The sequence below is a fragment of the Tubulanus polymorphus genome, chromosome 5 (genome assembly GCF_964204645.1).
Source record: "Tubulanus polymorphus chromosome 5, tnTubPoly1.2, whole genome shotgun sequence".
NCBI classification, from domain to species: Eukaryota; Metazoa; Nemertea; class Palaeonemertea; order Tubulaniformes; family Tubulanidae; genus Tubulanus; species Tubulanus polymorphus.
In genome coordinates, this window is record NC_134029.1 from 19,941,271 (window position 1) to 19,963,586 (window position 22,316).

A 22,316-nucleotide genomic window follows, 5' to 3' on the forward strand; every position below is an offset into this window, starting at 1 on the left:
ATTTTCGATGATTTAAAGCCACTTCAGTCACTACCGTAGCCATCATTCCCATCGTAGGGGAGCCTGAACATACTCAGATTCAGAATAGCCGCCTATGCTATGTTCGCTAAAAAGCGTGATCGCTCATATAGACATAGTTCGAAAATTTGTTTGTCGAATTGAATTTTGCGAGCTCTTGTTTTTGACGCGTTGATGGTCTTTATGTCGCCGATCGCACGTAAATTTCGGTCGACAATCTTTTCTTGTAGATGCCTGACTGACAATCGTCAAAAATCAGACCTCGAACACGTGCATACGTGGTATTTAACGAACCGTCACGTTCTTCATTCAGCGCCCGTAAGTTTCTACGTATTGTTCATCCATTTAATCATTCAGGTTGCCAGTTTAAGCCGGAATATTGATGATAAAAACTTTTCAATCATTAAGACATAAAATTGTAGTACGATGACCACACTCAAACGTGGTGAACGGATAATAAGATAAAATCCCACTATCTACAGATTAAAAGAATTTAAAAACCAGAATTTATTTATTAAATCTAAAATATATAAATATTTTACTCACTCACCAATTTACTCAATTAACCTGTCCTCCTCTGTATATATACCCCTGTTTTTAGTCTATTTCTCACACCTGACGATGATCTCTAGGGTGAGATCGAAACGTCGTGTCTTTTATATATTTTAGATTTAATAAATAAATTCTGGTTTTTAAATTCTTTTAATCTGTAAATAGTGGGATTTTATCTTATTACATAAAATTGTGTTCATTAAGACATAACATTGTGTTTTTCCGTAAACTGAACATTGCGCTCGTGGAATTTTTGTCTTCTAGAAATTCGGTAAGGCGCGTCAAAAAAGCGAGGCCAATAAATTGCTGAAGAAAAAGGCGACACCGCGCCTGACAGACGCTCAGAGGCTTCTACGTTTGAATGATTTGAATTCCGTAAGAAGTGAGGTAAGCAAGAAGTGTGTACAGTAGAATAACCATAGAAGCGATAACACTAAAAACCTCATTTTCTAATGAGTAAATACAGTTTATTAACACGAACGTTTTCAGGTGAAATACAAGTGAATCAAATGATTAAACTACAGGTTTATATACGACATAAGTTACAAGGTGTACAGTAGACTCAGTTCACCCCTGAGTAGATTGATCGCCTGGGATTATCCCGTGCAAGGGGCAATATATCGTTATCTTTGTTTTATCCTGTGTGAATGGTACTGTGGCAGGGTCCCTCCAACTCCTTGTGATTCCTTGAAAACCCCTGAACCAGGTCTTTTTCCAGGTCTTTGGATATCCTTGAATTTGAGCAAAATGCTCAAAAATGTCCTTGACTGAAAACCCCTTGAATTTTGAGAAATTGGAAATTAGAAAATTTTTAGGTTTTAGGCCTAGTTATTATGTTTTGCCAAGATATTTAGGAGCGGTCTACAGTAATTAAGGGATATGAAAGTGATGCATACACTTCTACTGCATTTCCATTTTCGCGCATTTCATCTCTTATTCGGATGATTTGATTTGACTGATTTCAGTCACGTTCGGGAAGGAACACGACGTCGCCATCAACAAATTCTCAACTTAACACCAAAGTTAGCACCAAGAGTAACGAGGTGAGTAGCCGGATAATTTACCCAATAGATTGGTCACGCTGCAGCAACAATCGCGACTAGTCACATTTTCCAAACGTCTAGAATATCGTATATATTGCTTATATCTATAGCATCATTGATACGATGAAAAATTGAATTCATTCATTCATTCATTCTGTGTTAATGCATACATTTTTTGTACTCACTGCTTATCGTTTGTTTATGCGCATGCATTAAAGGCTGGCGGTCGTAATGAAATTTCATCACAAGCACTGCTCACGCCGGCTCCTACCACGACGCCACAAGCCTCCGACGACGAAGACGACACCGTTCCGAGTCCGGTGCCTCAAGTTCATATAACGATTCACGAGAAAACCGACTCGCTGCCGATACATGTACGTAACCGTATATACAAACGGCATGCGATTAACTAAGACTGTTTGAAATATTTCACTATCAACTTCACTTTGCTTTCACTCCTATAATCGGCCTTAGCATCACTCTTACAGGGTCCCTACGACTCCTTGATTCCTTAGAAACTCCTGCTCAATTAAAAATGCTCTTAAAGGTGCTTGAAACTAGTTTAATTTGAGCAAAACATCAGACACTCATTTGAAACTCCTTCAATTTCGAAAAGAATAGGCTATTCTTTGTAGTTGGACAGCAGTAGACTTCTCCTAAATTGGTACAGTTGGGACCAGGATTTTTTTCTTGGCCCAATTAGTTTCAAAATGTAAAACCAAGTTTAGCAGTGTAAACAATTAGAATTGCTTATGAAACCACTGAGTAAATGGTTTCGCTGAGATAAACAATACCGATTTATCAGGATTGTACTGTAATTTGAGATATGAAAGACGCAGATACCTCTTTGAAAATTGAAATTTTCTCCAAGTTAAAACTCTGAAATGTTTACCCTACTTATTACAGAGTTTTAAAGCATGAGCTATATGCTTATGACATGTATATGCTTATGTATTACCAAGGAGCTGGCCAGAAAATGTAGCTATGAATATATTGCTGAACTTTAATCATCAGAAACTATCCTCTTTAGAATGAAGCTTTATAGTTTGAAATTAAACTTCAGGGGCCGGATGCTCAAAAGTTAGTTAAAGATAACTACCGTTCTAACGATAAACTTTTAATTGTTGCTACATCAACTACCCACTGGTTAACTCTAACCAAAATTTTGAGCAACCGGGCCCAGTTTTTCAATGTGGCCTGTCATTATGATAGTAGTATATGAATGATTTTTTTGTGTACAGGGTAGCAGGGCTGCGAGTGCCGCTTCACTTCCCCGCCAGACTGACGTGCCGGTATCTGTCTCTAAACCGAAAATGGTTCATCCGATCTCGAGTCTGATCAATCCTCATGCCCATTATCAACCGTCGGATGAAAGATCAAAGGGTACGTGACGATTGAATATCTCGAAAAAATGAATACCGGTACATCATTGTTCCCACAGTACAGGGAAATCGGGAAAACTTGAATTGGGAAATTGGGAATTTTGAAATAATAATCTAATTTGAAAATATTTGGGAATTTGAGAAATAATCCTCTGATCGGGGAAATATTTGGGAAATTCATTTGCATTCCACGTATTGCATTCGCCAAGGGCAACTTTCTTAAGCAATTTCTCTTGAAAATGGCTTTTATCAACCAGTCACCACTAAAATGTTGACTGTAGTATGATGATATCTGTTCACATTTCCATTTGGAAAAATTGAAAAATGGCCGTTGAAATACTTGGGAAAAACATGGGAATTTTTAATGCATGTAATTGTGGGAACCATGGGTACATGTATTACAGGGAACTGACTAATATTTAGTTCAATTTTTGTTTCCTTGAAACTGAGCAATGTACGAAATATCTATAATTTGTTTTTATCGGCATATGAATTTCTTCGAATATTCAGAAGTGCTCCGGAATCCCGAAGATTCGATGGACAAAGCTGCGAAACTTCGAATGTGGAAGGCTTTTCAAGAAGAACATAAAAGCGGCCAAGATATATTAGGTAGGTTGGCCTTCAGAAAAAGAAAATGAAACAGATATTCTTTAGTCTCTTGTGAAAATCCAGTGAAAATAGATATCGATTCGTCCTGATTTTTCTTTCGGTATCCTAGATTATCAATACCAGGGCCCAGTTTCACGAAAAAGTTTAAGCCTAAAACGGTTAAGTTTGAATTGTTGTCCTGATTGAAAACATGAAGTAACAAATGGCATTTACACCAAATATTTGAGTTTAACTTTTTTGAGAAACTGGGCCCAGGACCCACTTCCACAGTTGTGAATAAGAGTTAACTCTTCAGTTAAAGTTAGTACATTTTCGATGAGTTAACTCACGAGTTATATCTTAACTCCGGAACTGTGGAACTGGACCCTGATCGTCGTGCGGTGAAAATTCTCAATAACCGTTCGCTTTGTTTTTCGTTTGTAGAGAAATTGCAGTTTTGCGGGCGTAACGGGTGTCCGTATGGCCAGCGTTATGTGGCGCACGAAATGGGCGAATCACCGGAATATTACACGAATAACATCGTCGCTGAATACACGGCTAAATTCGACCAGCTCGAATCGACGACACAGAAGGGTAAATAAATCCGATTTACATTTCATAAGGCTCCGATCATGTATATGTTTTACCATGTCCTGTTAGATTATGCAAGTCACTGCAATACCCGGTATTTTAAAGACATTTTGATAGATTCATTTCCCTGTTTTACTTGCAAGTCATTGGTGTAATCTGTATTTATTTCAATTGTAATAGCCCTTTAGAGCCTTTTTGGATTGAAATCTATCAATTTTGTATGATTGTGATTACAGTGATAATGATATGGTGTTGATTGATTAAGAGTGGTAGTATCATAAGTTCCTGGTCATCATCAGTGCCTCTGTCTATGGCCATGGGCTTGCTGGGGTCCTTTTTTCTGTCAAAATTTATAGATTATTGTATACATCGCTTACCGAGGTATATTTGTATTATCATTGATACGATGAAAATGAATTCATTCGTTCGTTCTGCTTTTAATTCAGCGTCAAACGATTTTGAGAAAAGTAAACTACTCGCGCAGACATTGGAAGACCTGTACAAAACGGCGGGGAGGATGTATCCGGCCGACCAAACGAAATATCCAGGTTTCCGTCCCAGATCTTCGCCCAGTACAGGAAGAGCGAATTACAGGTAAAATAACGTCTCTATGATTCTATAATATCTACTACTGATTTAAATTTTTAGTTATATTCTCTGTTGTATTATATAATTACCCCCTAGCTTTCTTCTCTTTAACCCTTTCAGTGCTGGCTAATTAATATCCTATAGTGCTGGAGATAATTTGAAAATTCTGAAAAATTCCACCCTAGTGTGTTGAATAACGGGAATAGCACTATAGTGCGTCTACACCCTGGCGCGGTATATCGTTAGTTACTAATATTTCACTATGTTTGACAGGTGCTACCATCTTTCAAGAGAGATAATTAGTAATTACTAATTAAATCAATACACCGCAGTGCGGTGTACTAGCAAAATCCATCACTGATTCGTACACCGCACTGCGGTGTAGATGCACTGAAAGAGTTAATCTGTTTTTAGCATGAGAATGTTTCTGTGTTAATTTTCCCATAGTTTGTATCGCTTTTGATTACTTAAATTAGTCTTTTTTTGTACAGGATTCTATGTAAATTTCATAATTTCTGCTGTAATTCAGTAAGCTTATTCCTGAAGATGGTTATTAGAATATAGTCGAAACGTTGTATAAACTGCTAGCTCTAGAAAACATTTTTTCGGACTTGTCTTTCATTATAATTGTGGGTTTCTTTATTATCGTCAAAACACGGATTAGCGTGTTATTAATGGTGGTCTCTATAATTCAGCTTAGTTTCGATATTAACAGAAAGAGGTTTTCATATAGAAGATTATCCAGTTTCTAAAACATCTTATGAACTAACCATACATGTATTTCAGATCCGACGAAAATACAAATGAACCCGCGACGGTAAGCACTGTCAATATGGAAGACGTTCTGTCCATGATCGACCATGTAACAGATGATATGACGACATATAAAGAAAGGGTTAGTCTCATGTGATTTAGTATATCAAACGCCAACATTAGGATCCTCGTAAAAACACCTTTGAACAGTCATCTCCTAGGCTAGGTTATGTCGTCCTCCCTGGCAGGGATTCGAACCGGATAGCATCGCTACACTCAGTCATGGCACGTACTCCTGCCACACTAGACCGGGTGTACAGCAGATTGCTCAAACGCTGAGTAAATTTCATGGAGGAACCATAAATGGAAAAACCCGGGCTAACATAAAACAGCATTTCGTACCGTGACGAGTCTCGATGCCATCATGTTCGAATCCCTGCCGAGGGCGGATGGGTTACGTTTCTGATTCTTGTTTGATAACCACCAGAACATCATTTTGGCTATTATTCAACTTTTTGAAGGTTTTTGTTATCACTGGGATCAGCTTCCATATATATTATATTCATGTAAATTCAATTGAATAAGAATATTCCCTATAACTGATACCATTGATCATTATTGATTATAGTTGGTACCATCGCCGGGGCCTGGTTTCAATAAACCAACGATGTCGGTGAATGAAGCTACTGTCAGAGCTCAATCCGCTCCGGTTAGGAGGATCGACATCAGCCCGCATTCAGCGTGAGTACACGAGATAATCTTTGAAAGATAGGTGCAAATCTCCGGCAACTTCTGAGCCCATTGATGATTCATACAATCTACAAACAGAACTTGGCATTTGATGTGAGAGTGATTGTTGTATCAAAATATGCCCTCAGATACGAGAAATCCTTCTGAGAACTCTCTAACTCTTATTCCTATTAATCGTTTATTGATGAATTGATGATCATTTAATTTACTGTTTGAAACTGGTGTGAAATAGGCGTTTAATGGTCCCTTCCATTCATTCAATGTACAGATCGCCGTGTCTGACACCGACTGATATTAGACCACCCGATGAAACCGATTGGAAAGTGCATTTCCCTCGTGAATCGGCTAATGCGTCGCCGACGTCTGCCGTCGTGCAAGCTATCGACTGGCGAGGCAAAGTCGAACCGGAATCGACGAGATACAAGTAAGTCGGTTGGACAATTGACTAGCGGGAAAAAATTGATAAACTGTCAGAGGAGTTTAGCGCTCCAACTCGAATTCTATGGGCAGAATATTGACTAGGGCATGAAAATTGCAATACCAGTAGTTCATTTCAAATGATTCAAATTTCCTAGACTTATTGATACATGATTTAGCAGTAACTCGTAAATGAATCCAAGCGACAAAATTTGGTTCAAAAGTTGAATACTATAAAATGAATTAATTTCAACTGTGTTGTATTGCCAAATCCAACCACATGCCTTCGGAATTGTATTGATCTTATACAACAAACCAAAAAGAACCGATATCTATTTGAATTTCAGATGGACCGAAACGGGTTTCGGAAGCCACACGTACGTGAAGAAGCTGAGCAAGAAATCGTCGCCGCGAACCCGCGCCGTCGGAAGTACGTCAGCGGGTGGACGCCCGAAAACAGCACCGACAACGACGCAAGAAAAATGGAAAACCGAGAAGGTTCGTTTCTTATCTTAATGCCGCGGAATTTTTGTAAACGATCTTAGACGAACGAATGACGTTTGTTTCTCAAATATGTAAGATATAAGTTCGAATATCGAAAGATGATAATGATTGAACGGTTTTATTTTTTTTGCAGCCATCCGATCAGAACACAAATGTAAAAGGAGCGGCGTCTCATCATGCTAAAGAGATCGATCCGAGCTCAGTCGCTGAAATGATGAAAGTATTACATGTAGGCGGACAATCCGATGATCCAACGTAAGTCAATCGAATTTATTAAATATATGCGCGTGGGCGCATTAGGCCTTTTATATGAGAAAAATTGATTTCATCGCGTGTAACTTATATTAGGCTAAATGTAGCCAAGGATTTCATTAGAAATTACATGTAATATGAAAAAAAAAATTTTGGCCCAAATTGAGACCCAATTTTGAGCCTTATATACTTAATTCCAGGGCTAGGTCTTGGAGTTTGGAGTGGGCAGCATGATTTATGAGATAAAAGATATTCATCGTTATTTCAAAATGGTGCTATGGCCCAAAAAGGGGCATTTGAACCCCTGACCTCCCTCGACCTCCTTTGGGGACACTCAATAATAACGCCAATGAACTAACATTTGGGACTCCCATTGTATTGTTCGTTAACTTGAATAGGACTCCATTTTGTTATCACGTGTTATTTTATCGTTTCCCAGTAGGTGGCGTTATGCTCAGTAAGTACAACACTATTCGCATTATGCGGTAAAAGAAATCATTCACAGTTACTCCTAGCTGATCTGATTCAGCCTCTGGTAGCGGGGAAATTCATCATATAACATTTTATGTCTAAAATTTTACATACCCGGTATTTGTTCGTGGAATTGATTTGAAACAATCAATTCATTGTTTTGATATTATATTATAAAGCATTTGCTGTCACTCCTTTTCATGTTATCACTTCGTATCTCAACACAATCTTTGCATTAACTTCCACCATTTTCTCGATGTTTATTTAGTTATTTATATGTTGCCAGTTACAATTATCATGCACTGAACGTCTGTTGATACCATTTAATTCAGTCTTTCACAGATTTGATGATTTGCACAGAATAAATTGTCAAAATACAACACTAGGCTGACATATATGTTTCAAATCATAAGGGTGGCCACTTACCTGGATTTCAGGGAAGAATTGGGGGAAAAGTCAGGGAATTTTGTTAAGATAGTTGGATCACGCGTTAAATCAAACAGTTTCCATCCATGTATTACGTATGACTGTTAAATTGATTGGGTTCTTAGCAGATCAAGTCAGGGAAAACAATGTTCATGTCAGGGAAAAATTGACCAAGTGATCATGTTCCGTTACTAGTTACGCAAGTTGAATAGGGATTAGTTTGAGAAATAAGAAATAATTTTCTGAAATATTTAACTAATAAAACCCAACAACCACAGAACCGGTTCCTTATTTTCAGTTCAATGAGAATGTTCATATCGTTACATATTTATGGACTATTATCAACTGAAATAGTCGAAAAATTTTAGAATTTCAAATTAGAATTTAGAAGAAATCGGACGATAATTACCTATAAACTCGAGCCCCAAAGGCGTGGTTTCATTGAATGGGAAATAGCTTTGATGGATATTTCGTAATATGTGAGCTAGTTTGAGGATTCATCAAAACGATACCCATCCTATGAATCCGAGCTTTCGTATACTGCGCTTGTTCTGCTGAATTTCAGGCATCTCAAATCGTTTTTTTTTTTTTTGTTTTTGTTTTTTTTTCATTCGCTTTCATCGTTTCTGACTTGTGTTATTTGTATTTCGCGCACAGGCCAAGACATTACTTGATGAAAAGCTTCGGATTGAATGCGGGAGCAACTTTATCAGCAGTATGTTATGTGTTTACTTTATGTTGTTGGTTTTTGCGACCCCTTTTGTATAAGAGCGAAATATTTTCCATTCGATCGCGAGTTCTTTATTTGCAATGTTTTTATTTTCGTCATGTTAGGAGTTGAAAGAGATGATGTCTCGAATGCCACCTCCGACTATGGAGTTTTTGTCAATCACAGCTCCGAAGCCATGTCAAGGTAAGCGTTATCGCCTATTTTTTAAGATTTTCAATTCTGCTTTATACAGTTAACTGGGATTACCTCGGATTATCGCTTGCCTTGGATAAATGTTTTACACAAAAAGCACTTCTAATATTGACAGCTACCCAAAAATTCACTGACCTCAAAAAAATCAAATGGCCCCACGAGATCCGAGTTTACTGTATACATTTGAAAGTATACACGTACTTCAGTTAGAATAAAATTAGGATGTCCCTGGAAATGAATGGCCATTGATTTTCTCCATGGTACAAGATGTCCACTGACCTGGAAAACTAAGGAAACCATAAAAATACTAGAAAAATATCAGGGAAAACTCGTGGAAGTTTGAAAATTACCTGGAATTTCGATAATATGCTATTGGACATGCGTTTTTATCAATATCTGATTCCTAGAAAAAATAATCGTAACATTCCGAACCAGGAAATTTCTCCATTTACCTGCCACTGATTCACTCGGGGAATACTGTGTTATAACATAGAATATCCTGGGTAACATAAAATGTTTGAATTTGTGAAGCGTATGTCGTGTTGAATTTTGTGACACGAAGAACGTCGTTTTCCAAATCATTCCATAGATTTCAGAAACCGCTACGAATATGTTCGGTCTTAGTCATGCACGCGATTCATGCTCATTGAAAAATGCTTTACACGTTTTGAGTACCGATAAACACGGGCGGAATTCACTGCATTGAAATTCTATCATTTTTGCAAAATGAATCCCATGTACAAAAAGAAAAAAAACGTGTACGTAGAATAACCTCATCGCAGTATACGCCATCGAGTTCTAGAAAAAATCACATCAATCACTGCGCGACGCATTCATTCTGCATCGCTCTAAAAGGTCGACGAATCTGGAGACGTTTATTTTCCGCTGTAATAAAAATAGCCGTCGTTAATTAGCCGGCTGTCAATAGAGTATTGATTATATAACCGATGCCTTGGTATATTGATTACATACGTGCTGATTACATAGAAAGGTTACTTACCATTTCGTATACATTACGAAATAAGGATTGGTTATTGCGTATTGCGTAATCTAACCGGAGGAGTTTTACGGCGATCGGCTTGGATAGTACGATCTCGGATATAACAATTTATCGGTTATTACAAACCTAGAGCAATCGTCCAAAATAGGAAATTTTCAATGATTTCATACTGGATGTGACGAACCATTGGTTATAAAGAACAGGGGCCAGTTGCACGGTCGTGACTTAAGTCCAAAAGTAGTCTTAAATCTTAAGACTGGTCTCAATTTCTCAGATTGGCTATAGAACTAAGTTGGTCTGAGACTGGTCTTAAGTCTAAGCTATGACTGTGCTCTTAAGTCTAAGCCATATCATAGTCATGATATATAATATATATAAGACCAGTCTAAGACCAACTTCGTTCTGTAGCCATTCTAACAACTTAAGACTAGTCTTAAGATTTGATACCATTTTTGGACTTAAGTCACGACTGTGCAACTAGGCTCTGTAACGAGGTTCCGCCGTATAAGTATCCATTGCCTTTGGTAGTGGTCGAGCGGTTGACATCTTTTTATTTCATCTCGCATCTCACTGATATCAGTGCATCTGGTGGGCTGTAACGCATCGAAGCGATTCATTCATGTTGTTAATATCGTATGTAAATTTTGTCTTATGCATGTTTTGATTTATGGCGTATTGAAGCTGGCGGATTACCTAAGTGAAACAGATCAACGGAATTGATTCACGAAAGAATGTGAATTTCTTGCTTCGAACGTCCAACAGAATATGTACCGTATCTCGGACATGTTTTGATCGAGGATTCTAGATTTCAAATTCTCAGGCAGGTTAATATATAAAGATACTCGTGTTAATGGTCAATTTACGATTGACTCGCAGTTTTCTCACACGTAAACTGTTGATAACACGAATCAATAGATTCGTAGGGAAGCGATTAATAATTCATTACCAGTATGTACTGGAATGCTTGTCGTGTGTATATATTATTGGTTATTACGGAACCAAGAACACGTTTATGTTGGATTTATTGAAGTATTGAAGAAATACGGTAACTAGGAGAATCGGATTGTAACTAAGGCAGGTTTTTACTGATTCTGTAATTCTCTTGTGGTGCGTTCGTTTTAACCAGAATATGCTCTACCTATTCCGGCGAAATTGGGTAATCTGTAAACCTGATAGGCCGGTGCAGAGTTTGCAATCCAGAATATCTAATCCTCTACCGGAATACGTTCAATCGAAACTGCCTAAATGTCTGTTCGGCTTTAGAACCAGGAAATATGGTTGCGCAAGACATAGCGTCTGATTGTGAGGTCAGGTGATGGTATCATACGCTATTTCAACATAAAGTAGGAATCTGTAGGTTGATGAAAATTCTTTGAAACGAAAAAAGTTTTTCCTCACATCAATTTTCGATATCGATGACAAATTCTTTAGGGAACGAATTTGGACCTCTCAAAAAATTGGATTTTGGAGAATTCTGGAGTATGGAATATTGAATACCGGTAGATCAAGTGTAGTCCTTACCACCAATCAATCAGAGCTTACGCAACAGCCTAAACTCAGCAGATAACATGTGTGCATTAAATGTTTTCTTTGCTTATTGATAAGCGATGAAGTGTTTTTCATTCAGGTTTCTATATTGCAAATCAACGATTGGCAATTTCCTGTCATTGACACATCGGTTCAAATCTGACCTTTTATAAGTGGTTACGACAACGACAACGACAACGGAAAATGTATACATTCGCGTAATCAGTACTTGATACCGTTAATCATCTTATAATATTCCATTTCAGACCACCAGAAAAGCCAAAGTGCAGGCCCAATTATCAGAACTGACGTGTGAGTATTAATAAAGTCATATATCCTGATGTTGTACTTTAAAAAATCTGATGATTTTTATTTCATTCCTCAATGCACTGAGCGGTGCTCTGGTCATTATCCTGATTAAGTAAGAGCGGCCAGATGAGAACCTTTGACTAAGAAACTTGGCCACGACCTGGATTCAGAACCCTTTGACAAGACCACTGCATGCTTCTGGTGAACAATGTCTATCAATAACTTGACTTGACTCTCTTCACGCTGCAGTGAGACATAAGGCCACAACATGTTCTCCACAATTTCTTCGTCTTTGGTAACTCGCAGCGCTTCGTCCCTTGTCAGCCACATCAGTTTCAGCTTGTCAGCCATTTCTCACCTCCAGATGACTTTTGGTTGGCCCCCTTCTCTTCCCTTGGGGGTCCAATGTAGGGCAGTCTTTGTCCCACCCAGAAAAAAAGAAATTCTGCCGTTCGAAACTGTCATTGTTTATCTATTTGCAGAGATACGCCTCGTCAGCTGTACGCGCCGCCTCAAACACCGTTACCGTCGACTACTAACGTTCTATTGAGTGATAATGAATCGGAGCAGATCGACGTCGAACGGCCGTGGTCGGTGACCGATCCCAAACAACCCGATAACAGTGAGGGCGACGCCGATGAACTCGAGTGGGAAACGTTTCAAAAACAGGTATTAACCAATGTCAAACTTATGCATACAGCACATATTAAATTGCCTGCCTAGAAAGATGTTTTTGGCCCATCCCAACCTCAGGGTGGCCACTGACCTGGATAAATTGGGAATCAGAAAAATCTAGAAAAATAAGGGTAATCTAAGTTTACCAAAAACCTGGAAAACCTTGGAATTTGGGTGATAATGTTATTGACCATGTGTCTCTTATCAATACGTGATTCATTGAAAAATGAATGAATTGTAACATTCTAAACCTAGAAATTTTGTGTCGTCACACGCAAAAATCAAAGAAAACCCATTGGATTTGTAAATGGGCCGAAAGTGGTCACCCTGAACCTTCATCTAATTACCAAGTGATTTATCTGCGGCATTATCATGAAATTAAATCCGATAGAAAATGTTTTTGGTCATTGGTCAATTGATACAGTCATACAGTAACTAGATGGAGACAGCTATCATTTTGCAATAGGAGTTCCTATCCTAAGGGTGTCCTTGCCAATAGGGATCATTCATTTATTACGAACGCATTAGCGGAGGGGTAGGGGGAGGGGTAAGTGCAATTGCGTACTGTAATGCTCAATGTATGTGAAAAAATGGCTGATTTTGCGTACAGGGGGATGGAAAAAGTCAAATTTCATGCGTACGTAATAAATGGATGATCCAATACCTAGATAATAGGTCCTATTACTTATTGGATTCTTAGATCTACGGATTCAAAATGAGTGATCATTATTTTCCAGGTTGAAGCATCAGCGATTGCGACTTCGATTCCGACCGTCGTAGATGAGACGCGCGCCGCGACGACTTCCGCTTCGAAACGTCCGTTGACTGAACCGCAACAACCGGAGAAAAACACCGAGTTGAAAGTCGTGAATTTATCGCTGGACAATAAATACGCTTTCAGTCGCGACAAGCACAACGCCAATTTCCACGTGGCGGCGCAGTCGCCTCGTAAGGGGTTAACGTCGTCGAAACCGTCTTCGGCGTTGCCGGAGAAGGCGAAGTCGATATCCGTCACTGATCTTTCGCGACAGTTGAATCTGTCGGAACATTGGAGTTTCTCGCCGGACGTCGACATCGCGACGGTGAACGCGGACGTCACGAAGAATCAGCCGAATCTTCACATCAACGGCGAATATTGGCTGAAAGAGCTTCGCAACGACAAGAATTATTGTCGCGATTGTAAAACGTCGTCGTCACCGAGAAAAGACGGCAAAACGGCGCGTCGCCCGAAAACGAGTGCCGGACGTAAGATCATCGACGGAAAAGCAGCCGAGCGGCCGCTGATGAAAAAACGAGCACGAAGCGCCGGCCCGACGAGAATGTTGCGTCAACGCGAACAACAGCCCGCCAAGTTTATCGTCGGCCCGAAACCGACGGCGCCATCTATACCGAGCCCGCATCATCCGTTCGGAGGTCGTTCGCCGCGTCTCAATCAGGCCTATCAGGTCGAGTTGGAAAAACAGGCCCGCAAGATGGATAGTCCGAGGCGTTACTTGCAAACAGGTAGAGAAACCTTTTAAGCTAAGCCCCGCGTGTACTTACATCGTACAGGAGGCCTTGCCTACCTTGGAAGAAATTTGTAAGAAAATTTTATCTGAAGTTCCAGAATTCCCCGTGCTTAGATATATGTTAGTTGAATGAATCCATCTAGGGCCAGTTGTATTGACTAGTATTATCTTTGAATTATCTTTAAATTAAATTAACCGGTAAACTTAATTGAAAATTAATCTAGTTAATCCTAGTAAAAGTTCATACCAGTCATTCAAACCAACCGCTGGTTCTGGGGAGATTTACTAGCATTGGTTCCTTACGTATGCAAAGCACAGCCCCTATACCTATATTCAAAATTCTTTACGAATTTTTGCTATATTTGATATAGAATTATTGCTTTTATGTCGTATGGTTAGAAGCTCTCTTTGTTTTAGTAACCCAGTTCCGTGGTTACGACGAAGATATGGAAGCAGATTCGCACCAAACATCATCCGGTCGTACGGTCGCTGGATTAACAAATCATACAGCGGTGCTTAATATTCGCGGTCAAGGCATGTCGTCACAGGGCGGTGGTGGACTGCGCTTTATTCCCAGTTCACAACCTCAGCCTTCTGGTGAGTATTGACGATACAGAATATGTATTCTGTTTTGTGATTGTGTTTGTTAAAATTTGCAAAACACGAAAAATGTCCAACGTACACAAGATGACAAACGTTTTTTGACGAATCAAAAAGAGTTACACAAATCAAGCGGCGCTTGTTTCATGAAAAACCGTTTTTCCTGGCTGTGTGAATTGGGCTTTATGGTTTAGACACTGTTATTAATGAGATCGGGATTCGCATTACGTGTTTCAGATCCAATCAAACTTCACATAAACTGGATATACAGTAAACAGGGTATACACGCAGAATTCATGTACTCTCTGCATTAGCTATGTCTACACAGATTCAATAAACTTGACATATTGAACTAATAAGGTTTATTTCATAAGCCAAATATGAGCAACGTTTTCGATCTCAGTGTTATCAAATGGTGAAATAAACTCATAATCTTTTAAACTTCAGTTTATTGAACTTGAGATTTGGGTCTGTACAGTATCTAAACTCAAGATAATTACTTCTGTGTAGATGTAGTTTTTATATTTTATATATAGTTTTAGTATATGAATCTATCTTTGTGTAAAATTCGTATCATATCCTACATAATTTGTGCTTGTATCTTAGTTGGACAGACGTCTTGGAACTGTGATTTAGTTAACTGCCAATGATTTAAGCCGATTTGGTTTTTGGTGTCTATTTTCTATATGAAATCAGTACAAAATACAATTCTTTCAAATCGATTATTTTGTAGAATATCTGGCTGTAGTCCCCTATTATCTATTTAACAAGAATGTTGTCCTAATCCACTGATCTTAGCTATACGTAATTCTGGTGATGGCATGTGTGTGTGTATACTTGTAGTTCTAGACTATCGGCATTTTGTGTTTTTTGTGCTGTCTCAACAAATCCGTTTTGTCTGCAATATACGTTAACTGCCAATGATATAAGCCGATTTGGTGGGTGGGGTCTATTTTCTATATGGAATCAGTACAAAGTACAATTCGTAATTCGTAAAATTCATACAAATTGATTATTTTGTAGAATATTTCGATGTCGTTCCCTATTATTTTCATTATGTCGCAACAATTCTGTTTTGTCCATGACCTTCAGTATCTAATTCCTGTAAAAGTGACGATAACCTCATAAATTTGGAGAACTAGTGATTTTGGCATTTCATTGATGTGTTAATTAATTGTACGCGACTGATATCAGCTTCCGGTTTGGCAATTTCATATCTATTCACAACACTGATACAAAGCTTAACTCTTCGCGTATTCGTCATAGTAGTTTGTATTCTAATGCGGTGTGTTTTTGCTGTTTTCTTTAGCTAACAGTAACGCCCAATCCTCCGTCGAATCTTCTCCGTCTAGACCGGCGACGGCGACTTCGTAAGTAGCGTCGATAGCGTCGAATTTCGACAACGTTTTTCGAAACCTTATCGTTGATCGGAATTCGTATAAACATTTCAGATCTAAACGTAAATCATCAACTAATCACGGTCAAGGTCGACCAATACCCGATTACGTCGAGGCAGTAGACCCGGTATGTATTTCTGGAAACCTTTTTCGATGTTGCCGGTCCATTATTTCTGGTCAAAGAACTGAAATTAGATTTTAAGAGTAAATTTCTGTTTCGAAAGGATCATATGGAGACCGCCGTCCAGAGGCAAAAAGAAGCAAAAGCGGCTGTGGATATACAAAGGTACCGCCCACATCTGAACGACGCTAGTTTTTAGTCAATCTGAGGACGCGTTTCTGATTTCTTTCTTTTTATTTCGTTAGGATCTTCCGCGGATACGTGGCCAGGTCGCATTATGAAATAATGTTACGTCAGCGTAGATGGGCTTTAGAAGATAGAAAGAAGGACGAACAAGAAGGAAAGAGGTAATATGCTAGATCATGTGTTCAGGATGTTAGATTTAACAGCAAGCATCGGGAAGTTGGCATCGTGCATTGCATATGTGATGAACATCTTTTTGATGGATTGAAATAAGTTCATCTGTGTAAATGATCTAATAAAGTTAGATTTAGTTGAAAACTCACAGAGCTTTCGATCCTAATGTCTTTTGATTGGGCTAGAAAGCGAAATCCATTTCTGAGGCAGAGACAGTTCACACACATAAATACGTAACCTTACTTGCATATTGTAGTCTTTTCCATGAATTGATAAGGTTGTATTTCCAGGTTATATCGCGAACACGCCGTGCGCAAATCGAAAATCGAAAACCGCCCATTGGATCCCGAGGCGGTTGACTGGTCAAGAAACTATGAGAATCATCTTTCTAATCAGGAAAAGGAACGCAAATTGAAGGCCGAATCAACCGTTAAAGAGTAAGTGGAAGTTTGTTTTCTTCGCGTGAGCTTGTTTCCTTTAATGCGATGAATTCAGGCTACTGGACCCAGTTCCACTGTTGTGAATTGGAGCTAACCCTTCGGTTGATATTTTGAGTTAACTTGTTGTGAAATCTAACTCAAAACTATCTTACCGGGTGATTAACTTTGAAACTGAAGATGCGAATCTTTAATCTGAAATATTTACACTAATTCATGCTTTTCTAGATTGGTATCGAAGAATCAAGAAGAGAACAAATATATCGCGACGATCGGCCCTCATGTTGATATTTATCAGTACGTATTGATCATCATATTATCCAGTTTTAGATTTGGTATTTTCTGCATGTTCAGATCTCAAGGAGTGCTTGAAATTACAATTTATATAGGAATTTCCATCCGAAGAAGACTGGTCCCACGACGAAAGAATTGAATTTAGCTGCCTCGATCATTCAAAGATATACACGCGGTTTTCTAATACGACGTCGATTCGAAAAACTGAATAGAAAGGTAGTACATAACGTGTCTACAGAAGCCATCTTATTCATGACGAACTCAAAATCAAAATGAAAAAATTTGATGCCAAAAAAAAATTATCATTTTTTGTCTAAATCGAGGACAGGCCTTAGAACACTTGATCAATTTCTTACTTATCACATCCAAATCAAATCATCTACCTTTTCTACGGTGGAAGCTCTTCAGATGTAATTCATCGCCCTCTGATCCTGGATAATCCAAAAGAGCTCACCAGTGCCTTTGAACTTTATCACCAGTGTAACAGGCGCTCTATAAATGACACTTTTGATTGACTGATTGATATAATATGTGTTGGTTATTATGAACCTAGAATTTCATCCCAAATAGGATGATTACGTAATTTCATACTGGATATAACAAACTCTCAGTTATAACGAACATATTTTCTCATCCCCTGAACTTATCGTAATGAGGTTCGATTGTATTCAAATTCTTATTTGTTTCTTGTGTCGTCGTTTCCGCAGGTGAGCATGTACTGCCAGAGTTTCAAGGCGTTCATGAAGGACTACAACGCCCTCTTGTGTCGAATCCAGCGACGCCACGGAATTGAACGCCCGAAGACGCCGTTCAGCATCGAAGAAGTCACCGAGTTCATCGATATGAAAAAACGTAAGCATTTCAAAAATCAACGTCGTCATCGCATTCGGAGCGGAAAAATTTCAATATTCAGATACATTCTGCAGAATTGGGTGCTAGAATTTAGAAACTAATGAAATCCACCACATAGTGACTTTTAACCCTGAAGCTGTGTCCTGTAAGGATCATAATAAAAACATAATTAAACCTGTTTCTATATACCGGTATGCTCCTTTTTAAATCAACACAAAGATGACTTTTCTATCTGTTTCGGGCTTGAACTAAGACAACTAAGCAATGAACCAAGGCCTTATGATGATAGATTTACTCATATCTATAAGATGTATCCAGAAAACAATGTATTTTTGGATGTATGTACGACCGTAAATTTTCAAATCTGTCCTATATAATTAATAGCACATCCCGAAGCCTTAAGGCTGTACCATGAAAGGGAGGCAGCCCTGCCATGTTGAATCTAGGGTCATGTATTTTCTAGTCGGCATAAAATAGAGTTTGTACAGATCAGGGAAACAGAGAATCTAGGAATTCTACTCATGCTCTCATTTTAACGAAATGAATTGGAATTTTACTGATGATATTTGTAGGTTATGAGAGCACGTTTGACAAACGGTCGTTCGGCGGAGAATTAGACGAACACGAGTTGCCTTTCTATTTCAATGAATGTGATTTGTATCCCGCTCCTGCTGAAGTTGATGATGCTATTGATATGGTCTTCAAAGGTACAAACATATGTTATGAAATGAGTCCCGTATATTTTATTATGGGGGCAACATAGAGACGTGTTTTTTTGTAGCATTAGCAATTCATTTCAATCAGATAAAGGTATTTGCACTTATATGTAACACTTTCATGTGCAGTCTTATTTTCTGGACGTCTCAAACTCTGAAATATTACTTCTTCAAATTTTCGAGGCGCCCAAAAAATATTCTTTACTTCATTTTGTAATGTCCAGCTTCGTCAGGTATACCTTTATAATTTGAAAAGTGCTGCTACAGTAGAACTCGCTTAATTCAGATTTTTCAATCCAGATTATCTCTTAATTCGGATGAAATGTTTGGTCCATTTAACCTGGAACCACGTATACTATTATTCATGATTCGGATTTTAATTAATTCGAATCAATGTTATAACTTGTGTTTATGTATTCTGTTGTATTGTAGGAAAGAAGCGCGCAAAGCAGGGAAGCTTCACGAAAAAAGAAGTCATAGAAATAACGTTCCAAATCTACATACCTAAAGCTTGTTGTTTGCCTGATGTACGAAGGTCGACTTGGATGAATCCGATCATTGACGGTCAAGAGGCATTGAAATTATTAGGTACCAGTAATTGGATTGTGCAGAATATTTTAGGCCTTTTTATGAACCAGCAAAATCGAAATAGATTAGCTATTTAGATTATATAGCCGATTAGTGTCAATTAGCATAACCGGGTATGTTGGTTGATAAAAACGCCAGGTAGAAATTATTCAATTATGGCCTACTCAGTAGCGACTTCTACCGAGAACACCATATCGGTTGGATTAGATAATCGGCATACTTGCTCGCCGAGCGAGTATGCTGAGTATGCTAATCGATTATGATAACCAATGTTCATAAAAATGACGGATTATGACATAATCCATGCTCATAAAAACGTTTTGCATACTCGGATATACTAATCGAGTGTTCATAAAAAGGCCTTTTGTATACGCTGTAGACTCTGCGCAAGTCGGACCGTTTGGGACCGTAAGAATGTGTCCAAATCGAGTTATATCCGAGTAGGATGTTATGTATTTGATAAATAGTGTCACAAAAAAATATTTCGACATACATCCAAGTTGAACTGTTCCGACTTGAGCAGAGTCTAGTGTATAATATAATGGGTGATTTTAAAGTAGGTGTTAACACTGAGTGTTAACACTAACACTAACAACCCAGTTAACATCAGAAATAAACTGCCCACTTGGTGTTGGTGTTAACAACGAATGTTAGTGTGATCAACGGTGTTAGTGTTCCAGGTAGTGTTTGTGTTACAATAACACTGACCTTAATATCAAGGCAGTGTTATCTTGGTGAAAATTTCAATGGGTTTTCAATTGCAACTAACACTAACCTCTAGGCGTTAACACCAACGTCAGTTTATGGCTCTAACAAAGTGTTAGCAGCCATTTTCTTCTGAAATTTTGCTAAGTGAAACAAAATGATCGAAACAAGCCTAGATTGGTGAAATAAGATTTTTATTTACCTTCTGCCACTGATGATATTAATCCCTCCTTGATGATAAAATCAGGCTGATCTTGACACTAACAACGGTGTTAACATCAGTGTTAACGCCAACACCAGTGTTAGTGTTAACACAACACCGGTTGTTAAGGGGTAGATATTAACACTAACACTAACACTAACAACCAACACTAACACCAACACCGACTTTAAAATCACCCAATGCCTGAATCACTCGCAAGTTACCATAAACCTTTCTGATCGAACCATTTGGTTCTTGAGTCATTTGCGAGTTACCATAATTCTTTCTGATTGAATCATTTTCTTCTTGATTCATTTGTAAGTTACCATTAACCTTTCCGATCGAATCATGTGGTCCTTGATTTGTTTGCAATTTTTAATATTAAGAAATTACATGTACCTGGTAGGTTGATGATCTTTTTTCAAAACTCCGATCTCAAAACATTGTCGTAATTTTGCAGGCTCCGAGTCGGTTGAACCGGCTCCGTTACGCGTTTGCGCCGAACTCGTCGCGGCTTCGATGAAAGAACGAAAGTTGGCCGAAGAGCAGAGATTGAGAGACGAACGTCGTCAAATTGAGAACAGCTAGAATCTTTCGATTGAATATCTGCATTCATGTTTTAGTTGGAAAGCCGTATGAGTTATTATATAGGGGTCATTCATTTATTACCAACACATTAAGGGAGGGGTAAGTGCAGTTGCGTACTCTGATGCTTAATGTATATGAAAAAATGGTCAATTTTGCGTACATGGGGCAGGGGTTGAAAAATCCAAATTTTATGCGTACGTAAGAAATGAATTATCCCATATGTACACGTAGGCCTATAGAGATCCTTATATTCCAGGTCGAGTGCCTCATTTGCATAGAATATCTCAACAATCTATTTATTCACGAAAAGGAAAATTATATTAGAGGCGAGAGGATCGAATGAGTACTGGTCTGTCTTTCCTGATTTCCTCTCTATTTGAGTTGCTTTAAATCGAAGGTATATTTACTTGGCAAGTCATCCATCCATTATTAGATGATATCTTGTATGGACATTTTAATGCTTAAAATTTAAACTACGTACAGGGTGATAGGAGTAAAATTGGATGAAATTTACGTAGTTTGCTAATGAAGTTTGTCATATTTCATTTATTTCTTCATGAAAGTACCTATATATTTTTGTGCGTAATGATAATTGAAATAGCTGTGATATGTGTATATTTATTATTTACCAATGTATTGAATTCTGATCCGTCCATTAAACTTTACATAAATCAGAAATTGTTTAAAGATCGTTACTGGTATTTTTTTAAAATTCATCTGTTATATTTTACACTAATCTGTATTTTTCATGTCATCCACAAAAGGAAACAATTGTGTATGAATTCAATGTAGGTGTGTTCTTAGGCTGCCACTCAATAGCTGCTTACACAGTAGGTTTAGTTCTGAAAACAAAAGATGAATTCATCTTTAAGATTTGAGGCATTTCGTTTCTTTTGAATTTCTGTGATTGAATTGTTAATTGACTTCTTACTTAACCTGCTTTATTGTGGCGACTAATTTTAAGATTTTTCACATAAGATTTTTAGGCTATTTTGGAAATTTGGTATAAATTGCCATTCTTGATTGTGCTGTTTGTCGTGTATAGCATTTACACTGTTAAGTTTGTAGATATAGCTGAATGCCTGTAGTGCATTAATAAAGATGAACCGTTTGAGAAAAATTTCAAGTTTTTTATCTGGGATTTCACTCTGTCGGTAACCATATCAAGAGAGATCTGTATACA

General features: G+C 38.2%; 1 protein-coding gene across 5 annotated transcripts in view; it reads left to right on the forward strand.

The window, feature by feature from the left end:
- The window catches only part of LOC141906491 (uncharacterized), a 25,297-nt gene extending 3,067 nt beyond the window's left edge, over window positions 1-22,230 (forward strand). For 3 of the 5 annotated variants that reach the window (XM_074795810.1, XM_074795808.1, XM_074795809.1), the window contains exons 5-36: window positions 249-336; window positions 835-957; window positions 1,536-1,613; window positions 1,832-1,987; window positions 2,855-2,996; window positions 3,506-3,604; window positions 4,028-4,177; window positions 4,621-4,768; window positions 5,549-5,657; window positions 6,144-6,256; window positions 6,534-6,689; window positions 7,030-7,180; window positions 7,320-7,441; window positions 7,878-7,895; window positions 8,993-9,050; window positions 9,170-9,248; window positions 12,051-12,096; window positions 12,576-12,762; window positions 13,506-14,271; window positions 14,694-14,873; window positions 15,114-15,155; window positions 16,186-16,246; window positions 16,328-16,400; window positions 16,498-16,559; window positions 16,640-16,741; window positions 17,042-17,188; window positions 17,417-17,485; window positions 17,578-17,698; window positions 18,190-18,334; window positions 18,907-19,041; window positions 19,483-19,638; window positions 21,006-22,230. In XM_074795810.1, coding sequence (XP_074651911.1) covers window positions 249-336; window positions 835-957; window positions 1,536-1,613; window positions 1,832-1,987; window positions 2,855-2,996; window positions 3,506-3,604; window positions 4,028-4,177; window positions 4,621-4,768; window positions 5,549-5,657; window positions 6,144-6,256; window positions 6,534-6,689; window positions 7,030-7,180; window positions 7,320-7,441; window positions 7,878-7,895; window positions 8,993-9,050; window positions 9,170-9,248; window positions 12,051-12,096; window positions 12,576-12,762; window positions 13,506-14,271; window positions 14,694-14,873; window positions 15,114-15,155; window positions 16,186-16,246; window positions 16,328-16,400; window positions 16,498-16,559; window positions 16,640-16,741; window positions 17,042-17,188; window positions 17,417-17,485; window positions 17,578-17,698; window positions 18,190-18,334; window positions 18,907-19,041; window positions 19,483-19,638; window positions 21,006-21,133 — 4,210 coding nt within the window. In that variant the 3' untranslated portion in view covers window positions 21,134-22,230. The remainder of the gene's footprint in view (window positions 1-248; window positions 337-834; window positions 958-1,535; window positions 1,614-1,831; window positions 1,988-2,854; window positions 2,997-3,505; window positions 3,605-4,027; window positions 4,178-4,620; window positions 4,769-5,548; window positions 5,658-6,143; window positions 6,257-6,533; window positions 6,690-7,029; window positions 7,181-7,319; window positions 7,442-7,877; window positions 7,896-8,992; window positions 9,051-9,169; window positions 9,249-12,050; window positions 12,097-12,575; window positions 12,763-13,505; window positions 14,272-14,693; window positions 14,874-15,113; window positions 15,156-16,185; window positions 16,247-16,327; window positions 16,401-16,497; window positions 16,560-16,639; window positions 16,742-17,041; window positions 17,189-17,416; window positions 17,486-17,577; window positions 17,699-18,189; window positions 18,335-18,906; window positions 19,042-19,482; window positions 19,639-21,005) is intronic. The other 2 variants (XM_074795812.1, XM_074795811.1) reach the window with 2 other exon arrangements.
- The last annotated feature ends 86 nt before the right edge of the window (window positions 22,231-22,316 follow it).